The sequence below is a fragment of the Phaethon aethereus genome (assembly GCF_964289735.1).
Source record: "Phaethon aethereus genome assembly, chromosome: 15".
Lineage (NCBI taxonomy): Eukaryota > Metazoa > Chordata > Aves > Phaethontiformes > Phaethontidae > Phaethon > Phaethon aethereus.
This window is the reverse complement of record NC_138591.1, coordinates 10,710,618-10,724,765: the sequence shown is the minus strand read 5'-3', so window position 1 is coordinate 10,724,765 and position 14,148 is coordinate 10,710,618. Positions and strand designations below refer to the sequence as shown.

Below are 14,148 nucleotides of genomic sequence, written 5' to 3'. Positions count from 1 at the left end.
GAAGAATTCCTCTTTGGAGACTTTTGTAATATATTTTAATTTGTGTAGCAAAACCAGGCATACCCTGGGTGGAATCTCTGTCCTTGAAGAAATACAGAAACTTTCTGTTGTCTGAATGGTGAGAAATAACCATCTAACGGAAACACTGGCTTGCTGTTCTCTGGAGTGGTTTGACCACAGTAATGGATGCTGATGCTCCTTGGTTTCTCATTGCACCTGCATCACTTCTTTGTGTCTGACCCTCCCTCCCTGTCCCTCATCTGTAAAAGAGAAAACTTTTTCTTCACAAGTGTGCTGCAAGGATTGGTGTGTGTGTACACAGAGGCTTCAGCATAAAGACATGCTTATTAACATCAAAGGCACTTTCAGTTTGCTTAAAAGTAATAGAGTGGATGTGTCGTAAACTATTCTAGGTCAAGAATGTTAATTATGCTTGGTCATGATTTTTTTTTTAATGGGCAAGGATAGTATTTGGAAAGTTACTGCTCCTTACTCATGCTCCTTTTCCTCTCTTTTTTTTCCTCAGTGCATGCTTCTGTAAATGCATACAAAGAGCAGAAGCCTTGAGGCTTCTTGCTGCAAGTGTGTCAGTACATCACACAGTGATTTTATTTGGTAGAAGGAAGACATGTAGCTTTGTCTAATTAATATTTTGTGTCAAGAAACTGAATTATAAAAAACAAAGCTTAGTAACTTTTCTCTTCACCTGCCAGCTCGCCTTCTAAATGATAGTGTAATTTCTGTGAGTGTGTAGCTGATACTGTGCATTGAGGTGTGTGGGCACAGCCCACTTAGCTGTGACAGCTAGCTGCTTAGTCTTTCCTCAACAATCTCCTGAAAATCACCTAGGCTGCGGAAAGGACTTGTGCTTTACAGCATTGCTTGGGTAGGGAAGAACTGGGCTTTAGATGGCCGGACTACTTTGAGTACTTGATACTGTTGTCTGTAGTAGAGGTAAGAACTACTTAAGTTTGTCGCAGTAGAGTTACTAGATAGATGGCTGTTAATCTTGTTTAAACCAGGTGATTTTCTGGAGAGGGAAGTCTCAACACAGGTTACGAATAATTTTTTTCACTTCAGTTCAATAGCTGTGCCGTGGATGAACATTTTCTTTACTATGACAGGAAGCTTGGAAGGTCTATTCCAGCATTCACTGAATATCGTAAATAAGAAGAGTAAAAGGCAGGACTGATATCTAAATGATCTTTGAAGGCTTTGGCTATTTTTTTCCTTTTTATTCCATCCAGTTTACCTCTAGGAAATGTTTTGCTCAGTAGATCTGGAGTTGAAACTTGACTGAGGAAACAGTTTTTCTACCATTAGATTTCAGCGATACAGTTTTCTGACAACTGTCATTGTTATGAATTGTTCAACTCCACCTTTATTTACTGTTCTTCAGCTATTTGGGTTTCTATTAAATTGATGGTGTCTATGTGGAATCTTTGCCTCAGCCGGGATTGGACATGGGCAGGTTGTTCAGAGCATTAGGTTTGATGTTTCTCCATTGTCAAGAGTAACTCATATAAAATGGTATTTGCTAGTGATCTGTTTATATTAGAGTCCATTGTGCACATCAGAGAGCATGTATTTAATTGTGTCTAGATACTTAAGTCTTCAAGTGGGAGTGACCAGCTTAAGGTTCTTGATTCTCCCGTGGCTATCTCATGTGTCATTCCCATTTGGGACTGTCTCCTGTGACTGGGTTTATGCTGGCACAGGGACAGCTGGATGGTCTGGATTGCTCACTGGGTTGCTGCAGTCAATCTGCATTCCTAGTCCAGCCAGGTAGTATCCCACTAAAAGCTCTGTGGAGCTTTTATCCTCACTTCCCTGGGAATTTCTGGAGCTCCCTTCTCCCATGGCTCTCTTAGGCATCCAGATATATTGTGGCTCTCAGCCATACATGGACTGTGATATTTCAGGTTTAAACTCTGGTAGCTTTGTCTGTGTTGACACAGGGAGAAATTTTTCATGTGTCCAGCAGGTATGTCCATATAAAGCTTAGGTGATCCTGGAAACGTTAACACAAGAATTAATATCTTCAGTACCTTACCTGTGTCTCTGAAGTTTCTCTTTAATTTCATGGTAGGTGTCTTTAGGGTTGTTGAAATCGACCTTAATTGCACTGTCTTTGGAGCTGAAGTTGTGCTTGAGATGTCTCCTCTTTCACTTGTGCTCTGTGTGTGTTGGCACAGCTGCAGCTAAAGTTTGAGGTTTGGTGCTCTGTTCTTCCCCAAGAGGGTGGGGAAGGTGCTCACTGCTGGGGATGTGGCGTAAGCATGCAGCAGCCTTGCAAAGGGACCTGATCACTCACTAGCGATTCTTTCACATTTGTGGTATATCCGACCGGGCCCTGTCAAAGCTGGCCTTTGGTTTGACTCTCCAGGTGTGCAGTGACTCCCTGGGGAGGAGGGATGCACTGCTCTACAGCAAAAAGTACTGATGCAGCTCACTGCATTAGTTCTTATGCTTGATCCTTTAATTTTCCAGGGGGGGAAAAGAAATAGCAGTTTTAAAGTTTTAAGGACTCATCATGGAAGACTCAGAAGGACATCACTTCAGCTCAGTGGAAGAGGAAACCAGATACTGGAAAGAGTTGGCTATGAAATACAAGCAGTGGTAAGGCAGTGGCTTCATTCCTTTAAGTTGTTCAACAGGGTTCATAACACTGAATGCAAACGCATAGATAGCACCACATAGGGCAGCAAATTCAAGGTGGTTCAGCTATCTTGAATGGTAGCAGCAATGCTTTTGCATAAACTACAGCAGCCCAGAGTCCTTTATGCTTATTTGAGCAGTGAATCTGTGCTGCTGTGGCGCTACTGGTTTTGGTCCCTGCTCTGGTTTGAGTAGGACTGTGTGTATTGAAATTGTGCCTCTGACTGCAGTCTGTGGGCAGCTGGGGTAAACGTAACTCACTGCAGAACCTTGTTGGGGGGTGGATGATCTGGGCCATTGCAGAGAGAGATGCTGTTGTTCACTCTTTATATCTCTGCGTGGATCAAGAATGGTTTGTCAGCAGGTAGATGGAGGAGAATCCCTGTCTGACAATTTTAGCTCTTCCCTTTCATACTTTAGCTCAGTATGTTGCTCTAAATGCAATAAAAGGTGAAAAAAAAAATCTAAGCTTTTTAGATGCTGACGTTGGTGTGTCCTTTCTCAGACCAGGTGTTGAGACCTTTTGGTGGTGCTTGTTTAGCTTGCTGGAGGATTATTTCAGTAGAATTGTTTAAGAATATAAGAACATCTTTCCTTCCATCTTTCTCTTTTTCTTTCTTTTTATTGCTGATCAAAAATGGCGTTGTTCATGTTTTCATATAAATAATTGAATTGAATAACAGATTAAATACGCAGATGGTAGTGGACAAGGTACAAGCTAAAGAGACTCCATATGTCCTCAACACCTCTAGTGTGAAGACAGACTTTGGGATTTTTCTATCTGTTTGGGCTTTTTTTTTATTTGTTTACCAGTTTGCTATGAGGTGGCTTTCCATGCTTGATGGGGAAACATTTGCATATGGTCCTCTCTTCTTGTTGAATATGTATATTGGAGAAGGGTATACAGCCTTCTGTGTTAAATGGCAATATTTTTTTTTACCTTGAGTGTACAAGAGAGATTTGGGTTTTTTCTTCATTCATTATGATGAGTTCTGTTGCTGGAATTGCTCTGTAGTGCTAAGAATACACAGGAGGAATTGCGTGAATTCCAAGAAGGGAGTCGAGAGTATGAAGCTGAACTGGAGACTCAGCTGCAGCAAACAGAGTCCAGAAACAGAGACCTTCTGTCAGAAAACAATCGTCTGCGAATGGAACTGGAGTCAGTTAAGGTAAGAGTGGATGATGCATACAGTATCGGTACATCCTAAGTGCAAAGGTGCGTGAGACAGGCATGTGCAGTTTCAGCTTGCCTTGGGGACAGGGACCTTCAGCATTAAAAAGAAATTGAACAGAAAACTGCAAAAAAGAAAGTCTTGAAAAATTTCTGTTGTCTGCTTTGAGGGTGCTGAATGCCTTGGTAATATTCCTGAAGCCATGTTTGCAGGTTGTGGCTGTGTTGCAGGATAGATTTGAGATGGGAGAAAATTGTTTGCTGTAGAGTGGAGAGTAAACACGAACATAACAGAGCTGCTGTTTTATTCCTTCTTCCATCTACTTAGTGCTTTTGTGCACAGCTTGCTTGCTGAGTTGTGCAGACACAGATAATATTGCAGAACAATCAAAATACAAACATTTCAGCTGTGTTCTTGCATTCCATAAGAAAACTCAGTTTTAAATCCTTTTTACAGAGTTGTGTATTAACTGTCATTCCAAATAAGCTGGGAAGTAGCAGTAACACACAGAACTGAGAGGCATAAAACAGTTCTGTCCTGGTTTCATTACTGAATCTATCTGTACTTGGGGAAAAATAATTTATCCTCTTTACACTTGGTTAGCCTTCTGTGAAACTAAGAACCGGCTGAAAAGCATTAACTTCCATAATTATATAACATAAGGGATATGAACTTATTGAGATGGAACTTAAGAGTCACTTAAGAGTGACTCTTCATCCTATGAAGAGTGAGTCAGCCTCATTTCAGTCTCATTAAAGATGCTGCTGGTCCTCTGCAGGTTGACAGGTTTAGGAAATACTGGTAAGTTTTCTTAAACTTTAAAAAAAATTGTCACTGAAATTCATGTGCCTTTTTAAAATTTTATCTTTTAGGCCTACTTAAAGGTGAGCTATAGTCACCCAATAAACCCTACACTGTATTTTGTAGGGCTAGGTCAATATCTGTGGAAGCAGAGATTAATTTAATTACACTTCTCAATTTGATGCAATAATGAGCTAATGGAAGTGAAGTTATTTGTATAAGTGATTAATCAGTAGATTAATCCAGGTTTGCAATGCCTTTTGTCTGAACTGTTGTCCCAAGTTATTGTCTTAAGGAAATACTCTTCTGTTCCAAGCAGGTGTCCTGTCTGTCTAGCACCAACTTAGTGATCCCCCCGCTGCTTTTTGACAGCAAAACCTCCAAGGCTTTTTTCATTGTATTTGTTATGTTGCACTGATCTGTGTTCTTGTTGTGTTAGTGCCTTAGCTGTATTAAATGCTCTGCATGTTGTATGGAGTATTGGTCTGCTGTTCCATGTAGCCACATAAACCCATGAAAGCTGTTTGGTTTGTGGAGAAGGCGTAAGTTTGACAAAAATAAAACCTGTAGCTCATTTAATTGAGGAGGGTGTGGACTCCTTTCTTTCCCTAGAGGAGCTAGGATGAGAGGAGGGGACAATGAACCAGCCAAAGCAGTTAAGAATGAAAATAGTAGGAAACAAAACCTCAAAAAGGGGAGGGTAAAGATATTTCAGAAAACCTTAAATTATTCTTCACAGTAGATAATTTTATTAAAAAATATTCTGCTTGAAACGAACCTTTTAACAATTGGCTATTCATGCAGCCTGAAAACTGCAGTAATGGCTTGCAGTGAAGGAACAGAGACTCCATTGATAGCCAGATCAGCTGATAGTTTATTACAATTGTCTAAAAACAAAGACTCGAACCTTGCAGTTCTGGTCTTTTATCTAAATCAATTCAAGAGCAAAGCATTAAACTCGTGAAGCTATTGAGCAGCAGTGTTAACTGAGCACATCAAGGGTCCGTGTCTGCATCTGGGTCAACATTAGTGAACTTTGCCAGGCCCACACAGCTTGTGGCTTTTGAGTCGTGTGTGTGTGCTTGCTCCCCCTCTGAAACCAGAGATCACGCTACCTAAAAATAAATTGAAATAATGCTTTGGAGGTTTGTTTAGAGTGTCCTGAAAAGGTAGTTGAAAGTAATCTGCCTCTTAGAGCTTGGAGGCTCTTAGATTCAGCATGTAACTCTGCTTCAGAGATATGGAATGATAATAGTGTCACCACACTGTAATCAAATAACAATTTCTTAATTCAGAATGGGTATCTCTTTCCTTCCTCCTTGTCTATACATTTCATGTGCTAAAATAGATGTCTTCAAATTATCAGTCATGCTAGACTACATGCCATGGCTTTCAAATTCCAGTGCATGGATTTGTTTTCAGTGACTATTCAAGTGTGTTGTACTTAAATTCTGGATGGAGAAAGCACTCCAGGAATGCTACTTATACAGCAATCTTGGGGTTTCAAAAAAAAAAAATCTGCCTTGTTGAAATGGTCTGATAGTAAGGTGGTAGAGTGTAAAGTGTTGCAGTAGATGGTGTGCTGTGAAGCTTTCCCTGTCATATGATGTGGAGCTAATTCCACATATAGTAGCAATAGCAGGAGAGAGATATTTGATGGAGAAGCTAAGCCTTCCTCCCTGTCTGTGCCTCTCTTAAATGTTCCCTTGTATACATGTTATAAAGGGAGGCAGAGTTTGTTTTAGGTTCACATCCAAAGCATGTTGCATAACTGCACCTGCAATGTTTTGTGATCTAGAACTCTGAGCTTGCTTTGGGCTAATAAAACCACAGGAACAGTGGAGAATCCTGCTGGACACTTGGTTTTTTTTTTTTTACTATTATTTAGGCACCTAAGTACTGCTTGACTCTCTAATAGAGTTGAAAATAAGTGGATTCTCTTGCATCTTGCTCTGTGTGTTGCTAAAGCTCTTGGGGCTTGGAAATTATGCTGAGTCTCACTGACTGGGAGAGCAAGGAATGGCCCTGTGCTGTGGAGGTCAGGAACTGCTCCCCAGCGCCGTTGTTTGATAAGGAGTGACAGGAGGAGCTCTTGTCTGCTGGCAGCCCAAAAGTATGTGAGCAATTGACTTTATTGGCATTTCACCATATGTAAGGTGATTCTCAAAAAAACATCACGGCATCTACCTCTGCCTTTGAAGGGACTTGGACAATGCCACTATGTTGGATTTGCATGGCAAGGTTTTGGTAGCGGGGGCCTACAGGGGCAGCTTGTGTGAGAAGCTGCCAGAAGCTTCCCCTATGTCTGACAGAGCCAGTGCCAGCCGGCTCCAAGATAGACCCGCTGCTGGCCAAGGCCGAGCCCATCAGTGGTGGTGGTAGCACCTCTGGGATAATATATTTAAGAAGGGGGGAAAAAAATCAGCTGTGCAACTGCAGTGGAAGAGAGGAGTGAGAATAAGTGAGAAGATCAACTCTGCAGACACCAAGGTCAGTGAAGAAGGAGGAGGTGCTCCAGACACCAGAGCAGAGATTCCCCTGCAGCCCATGGTGAAGCCCATGGTGAGGCCGGCTGTGCCCCTGCAGCCCATGGAGCTCCATGGGGGAGCAGATCTCCACCTGCAGCCTGGGGAGGGCCCCACACTGGAGCAGGGGGATGCCTGAAGGTGACTGTGACCCCGTGGGCAGCCTGTGCTGGAGCAGGCTCCTGGCAGGGCCTGTGGCCCTGTGGAGAGAGGAGCCCAGGCTGGAGCAGGTTTGCTGGCAGGACTTGTGACCCTGCGGGGGACCCAGGCTGGAGCAGCCTGTTCCTGAAGGACAGCACCCCATGGAGGGACCCAGGCTGGAGCAGTTCCTGAAGAACTGCAGCCTGTGGGAAGGACTCACATTGGAGAAGTTCATGGAGGACTGTCTCCCCTGTGGGAGGGACCCCAGGCTGGAGCAGGGGAAGAGTGTGAGGAGTCCTCCTCCTGAGGAGGAAGGAGCGGCAGAAACCAAGTGTGGTGAACCCCACTCCCCATCCCACTGTGCTGCTTGCGGGGAGGAGGTAGAGAACTCAGGAGTGAAGTTAAGCCTGGGAAGAAGGGAAAGATGTTTTAAGATTTTGTTTTTATTTTTTCATTGTTCTACACTGATTTGATTGGTAATAAATTAAACTGATTTCCCCAAGCTGAGTGTGTTTTGCCTGTGATGATAATCGGTGAGTGATCTCTCCCTGTCTTTATCTCAACCTGTGAGGTTTTCAATATATTTTTTCTCCCCTGACCAGCTGAGGAGGGGAGTGAGAGAGCAGCTTTGGTGGGCACCTGGCGTCCAGCCAGGGTCAAACTACCATAGCCACAGAAAGAAAACGTGCATTGTTAAGTCCCTGATATGCTGTTTGATTTGCCTTTGATTAGGAAAAGATTGAAATGCAGCATTCAGAAGGATACAGGCAAATCTCTGCACTGGAAGATGACTTGGCACAGACAAAAGCTATTAAAGATCAACTTCAGAAATACATTAGAGAACTCGAGCAAGCAAATGATGACTTGGAAAGAGCAAAAAGGTGACCCACCTTCTGTGTTTTCTCTTTTCACCTCTGTTCTGTCCTGTGAGCATGGTGTCACTGAGCTGTTTGTGATGCTGTGTTCATTAGCACTGCCATTCTGAACTAATCACTTAGGTGATGATTGTGGTGAAGAGGTTTCTGGCAGATGGGAAATGCAATACATTTTTTTCCCCTTCTACTTCCCCTGCTGCACTCTTTGATATCTTACAATCTAAAATAAAAAAAAGAAAACAAACAAACAAAACCAAATCAAACCAAACAAAAATGCAACATTATCCCTTTTCTTGTGGGAGAGCAAGTTCCTCTATGTGCTTGAAAGATCAAGTGACATCTTCTGCATTCTTTTTCAGAGCCACTATAATGTCTCTGGAGGATTTTGAACAGCGTTTAAACCAGGCTATTGAGAGAAATGCTTTTCTGGAGAGTGAGCTGGATGAGAAAGAAAACCTTCTGGAGTCTGTGCAGCGCCTGAAAGATGAAGCTAGAGGTTAGACAGAAATTACTTGGTATCTTTCCCTTTCTCCCCTCCTGGCTTGTAGCTGTTCAGTTCTCTCTGTGTATCTTAGAGCTTGGCTTTTAAGTTTGCATCTTTTAAATCTGCTATCTGAAATATAGAAGCAAATGAGGAAGCTTCAAGACTGTTCCCCCCCCTTCTTGAGCTCTTGACCTTATTCTAGAGCAGCTCACAGAAGCAAATGTCTGTTCCAGCCTTCTCCTCGTGTGTGGTGGTGCTTTAGGGAGTTAAGAAGAGACTGTCCAGCTAGGGCATGTGCTGATCTGGCTTCCTGTAACCCATGAAGGTCAGATTTAATGACCATTAACCTCATTGTTTCCTGGCCTTGTGAAAAGTGGAGTCAATGAAACACTAATGGGGCAGTAAAACAGGAGGGCTGTGACTGACTTCTAGTTACCTTTGAGTAGCCTTATCTGCTAGCTTCTTGATATCTATCAATAAGGCTGGGTGAGAAGAGAGAAACCATGGATCTGGAAAAACACCTTCTATTTTCAGATCTGCTCAGATTCTGTGCCCTTGAGTGGTTTCCATAACAGCCAGGCTGTGGGACAGAAGTGCTCTATCCCTTGGTGCTAGAATAGCCAGAAGTGCTAGATAACAGTGTGGCTTCCACCTGCCCTCAGCTCAAGTTTCCTTCATGTGGAAACCAAGCTAAAAGAGAAAAAGGTGCAACAGGTAGGATCTCAACCTGGCAGGGAGCTGGAATGTAGTCAAGGTATGCAAAGTTGCCTAGCCTCAGTCCTGATGTACCACTGCTTATCAGCCTGTAATATTTGGAGATGTGTTAATTCCCTGCCTAAAAGGGAGCCTTGTGAAAGGGTATGAAAATTAGAGCCGGACAATAGCAACTAAACTAATAATGCAAAATCATTTTGACCCACAATCCTACAAAAGCCTTTCGTGATTGTCCAAACTTTGAATGTATGCCTGCAGTAGTCTTTACAAGGGTAAGTGACTTTGTTCCCCTTGTGGAGGTGAAGTAATCTTTTGAACAAAACATTCTCACCTGTTTTTATCTTGGTGAATACATACTCCAAAGGGTTGCTTTGTGTTGCTTTCTTCATAGATCTACGACAAGAGCTTGCAGTGCAGCAGAAACAGGAGAAACCCAAAACACCGATGCGAACTGCCCTAGAAACAGAAAGAACGGACACTGCAGTTCAAGCATCCTTATCTGTGCCTTCAACTCCCTCGGTGCACCGGGCACCCAACATCAGCATAACTACCCCTGCGACATTTCGGAGAGGTGACTGACGGGGAACCAGCACAGAAATACTATTTGATGCTCTTGTTTTTCCTATAGTTTCTATCTATAAGAGGAATGAGAAGAAGGGACCAGAGTTGAGTGTTAAATACACCTAAATCCAGTCGCTATGGTCTCAATATCCATAGACTGTGATTTTGGGGGTTTATTCATGGGTGGTTCATTTCCATTTGACTTGAACTGTCCATTAATAATAATTGTGAGGGACAAGGTAAGCTGTTGGGACTTTACTGTTAGTTCACAACTGTCCCAGAAATGTTGGGCTAACTTAGGGGAAGGATTTTAAAACTTCAGTGTGATCCTTAATGTCACACTCGTGTTATTTGAATTGACTTCTCTGTAGTAGGTGCTCTTTGAGAGAGGCATTCTTTTCCCTCTGGAACAGCAGGATACTGACAGGTCATCCTAGCTGCCTATACTGAATAACTGTATCTCTGCTTTCACGTTCATAATATCAGTTACTTATTTTTTGAGAGCACTGGTTATTTCAGTATTTCAAACCTCTAACACTAACTGTCCCATCTTCTTACTTAAAAAGCCAGAAATTTGTGTAACTGTGTTCACGTGTATGTATAAATGCAGGGAGTTGTACTGTCACATTCTGATGATTTGATACTATAGCTCTGAGCACTAACAAAGTTTGATTGTGGGCTTCAGTATGCTTAACCTAAAAATATGTGTTTTGTACTGAGGATTTAATGCTTCTAAAAAAGGGAAAAGATTTGGAGGTTTGTAGTAAAATGAGAGGAGGTTGTCCCCTCTGAGGACACATCTCTCTAGTCCCACTGCAGCAACAGAGATGTGGAGTAGGTTGGTAGAACAGATCTCTAGAAACCCAAGCCACAGCAGGTCTAGTGACTTTAACTTAAGACGGTGTAACTTGAGCTGTCTCAGGGAGATAGTGCTTCATATTCCTAATGGATAGGGAAGATCTGGAGGTGAGATACAAAAAGGTGAAGATATTGATGTTTCCTCTGCTCTGTATGTCAGACTGTCCTCTGACTTCCAATGTCAAAGGTTTGTTTTGGTTTTGGTTTTTGTTGTTTTTTTTAAATGAGTAATGTATCCTGTAACCTGCCCTGCAGGTCTTGAGGACAGTTACAGTGCAACCCCTCTCACACCTGCTGCAAGAATATCTGCACTTAACATCGTGGGAGACTTGCTGCGAAAAGTGGGGGTGAGTGATTACCTGCTAGCCAAAGCTCTTGGACCTGCTAGCCAAGGCTCTTGGAAAGGTAGACCTGTCTGAAACTGCAGCCAGCACTATTTGTGCTGCTGCTCAGGGGAGACTGGAAAGAGTGTCTTGCCCCCAGGTTAGCTAAGCATGGCCTTGAAACTTGGTCTGGACTTTGTACGTTTCTGACCAACCCCCAAATAAAGATGGACCCTTCTCTGCTTTTCTAAGATCTTACCCACATGGGGATAGAATCTTCCTCTACAAATTTCCAGAAGTGCATGTGCAGAAAGAATAAATCGACATGAGTAAATTAAGAAAGGATCTGCTCGCATGAAAGGCAAAGAAGAAAGCAGGCTGGTGCCTGCTGTCCAGAAGGCTTCTGGTGAAGTTTGCCTTACGAGTCCAGTAGCCTTTTGAGCAAGGCCTAATGTCATGTTAAGCTGTATTTTGACATTTAAGGTAGTGCTGATGCTGGGAAAAGTTATCCCATGACTTCCTTCTGTTTTCTCTGTTATACCCCAGTGTTGTGTTGACACAAGCATTTTTATGACTTTTTGGTTGGCTGAGCTGCAGAACTGTTACAGCTGAAGAGTAAGCAGCAACAAAGGTGGAGTGACCTGGGATGGCAGCATGTAGTAGAGAATAGTGTATCTGTGACTCGGTTCCCTCAGGTGTACCACCTAGTGCATACAACCTAAAATATGTCTAGGGAAACAGCACAATGAACATTTATTAATCTAAAAAGTGATGCCTGTAAGAAAGATGTCAACATCTCTCTGAGGAAGCTGAAGATTTTGTGTTCCTGCTGGTGAACAGCATCAACTCCTTAATCTCCCCTGCAGAAACAGAGATTCAGCTTTAGAGAGATGACTGACTTAATCTCATCTGAAATTCAGAACTCATGTGGCACTGGGGTCTAGCAGGTTTCTCTACTAGACAACTCATAAAAGAAAAACAAAAAAAATCAAACACTCTTAATGCCGTTTTGGTGTGCCATGATGCCATCTTCTGAAAGAGAAGGGTGATGTCTGACACTTGCCTCATCTGTGTTTACATTAGGCTTTGGAGTCCAAACTTGCATCATGCCGAAACTTTGTGTATGACCAGTCTCCAAACAGAACCACAGTGTCCATGTACATGAACAGAGATGTCCTTGAAACACGTCTGAGTCCTCATCAGCCTCTGTGTGATACAGGGTGAGTGTTGTTCTCTGCTGTTGTGTCTTAGTGAGAACTGTTGGTGTTAGAACTTAGTGACTGGTACTGTTCTATTTAGTATTACGTCTTTGTTTTGGTAGAGGCAGATTTGTTTTCAAAAGATACGAAATTTAGTTATTCAGGATTATGATTTGAATGTTTCAGGTCAGTTTAAAATTTGGAATCACTAGCTGCTGAAATTTGAAGATTAACTGGAATCAAGTTTTGAAACCCACAAATTCAAAGCAAATATAATACAATTATTTTATTATAAACCCAGTTTTTAAATGGGATGAAGTACAACAGAGGAGCTCTTGCCTATTGGCTCAATTTGGTTTATGCTTTATTTTCTTGTATAAGTGGTATCTTGGGAACATTATGGCATGTAGGGACTTCCCTTATCACAGTTAAGATTCTTGTGGGAGAACTGGAAAAAAGGCAAATAATCGGTTCACTCAGAATGCTTTATGGTTACTAACATGTGTTTCCAAGGAGCAGCTGACAGGAAGTTACTTGACTCGACTTATAAATTTGTCTGAACACTTGAACTGGTTGTCTTTTTTTAAACAAATGAAGAAATATCAGCAAGGTTATCGCAAATTGTAGTTCAGTGTCTGCTTAAACCCTCCCAGTCCTATACCGCACATTCTTTAGATTCTCTGTAAATTAAGTGCCTATAGTACAGTGTGTTCCAGAATTAATTATTCAGTTAGACCCTTGCGCTGGGAATACTGGTTTGTCCGGTTAATCCAGTGCCCAATTGTAGGAGTGTTCCACATTGTACTTGCTATCCCAGCCTGGGGAGAAACCTCATGAAAGCTCCTACAAGAAAGCCTCAGGGGCCATACATTTACATATTCATGCAGCTGATTATACATCTACTGCTGTAATGCTAGAACTGAAATTCCAACACCTGTAGAAGAGAGGTTGTCTCAGAGGGAAGTGGAGCCCTGTGTTACAGTGGAAACTCATTCCAGTTAAGTAGTGGGCTTACTTAGTGCTCAGAGTGATATTCTTTTATCTGTTGATTTCTCAAGCTGAGTGGTGTACTCTGGAAGTGACTGGTTACTCTGAAGATAGTAAAACTAAGCAAGAAATGCACTAACTTTTATTTTGTATTTGCAGACTAGTGAAACGCCTGGAGTTTGGAACACGGCCTTCAAATGTTCCAGGACCAATGAACCATCCCTCACAAAGTGTTGTCAAGATGCTGCTATGAAAAGCCTGGCTGGCTTTGGAAGAGGAAAAAAAAATATTTTAAACTTTAGTTTTAAAGATAATATCAATGAGCAATCAGGCAGCAATCTTGGGATAGGTGAGAACTGAACAAGAAGCTGTAATTGGCAATGGCCTCTCCTGCCCTTGCGCAGTCTGGCCTCTTGGACAAGTTCTGTGGGTAATATGATAAAGCAGTGCAGAACTTAGAATTGCTTCCTACATCAGTTCCTGTAAATAGCTCCTTGAAAGTAGCTTCTCTTGACACTGCCACGCAAAGCCATTGTCTCTACCTACAACAGAGACAGTATTCCCTGTGCAGCTCCTCAGGCTTTGGCCTTTGGTGTTAAAACAGCACCACGGTGTTCTGGCTTGAATTCTGGTTGTGCTGGCTTTCCATTGTAGGTGTTGTGTGCTGCAGTCACCTGAATTAGAGGAGCGTTTTTAAGTGGAAAAAAGTGTATTTCCACAGGGAAGCTGCCTAGCTCTTTGGGATGTTTACTGGTCAGAATCTTGCTACACAAAAACCTGCCTCTACAGTGGTTAAGATGGTTTTGTAAGCAATGATTTGCCATTAAGAAAAGGTCATGGTTGAAGGTGA

At 42.4% G+C, this 14,148-nt stretch overlaps 1 protein-coding gene across 1 annotated transcript; it reads left to right on the top strand.

Annotated features, from left to right (window-relative positions):
• Nucleotides 1-2,533: 2,533 nt before the first annotated feature.
• Nucleotides 2,534-13,551, top strand: NDE1 (nudE neurodevelopment protein 1; the record flags this gene model as incomplete). Its single annotated transcript, XM_082006940.1, has 8 exons — nucleotides 2,534-2,619; nucleotides 3,674-3,827; nucleotides 8,030-8,178; nucleotides 8,532-8,668; nucleotides 9,762-9,941; nucleotides 11,045-11,136; nucleotides 12,196-12,332; nucleotides 13,458-13,551. 8 exons carry the CDS (start codon nucleotides 2,534-2,536, stop codon nucleotides 13,549-13,551), a joined length of 1,029 nt encoding a protein of 342 aa, XP_081863066.1.
• Nucleotides 13,552-14,148: the final 597 nt, after the last annotated feature.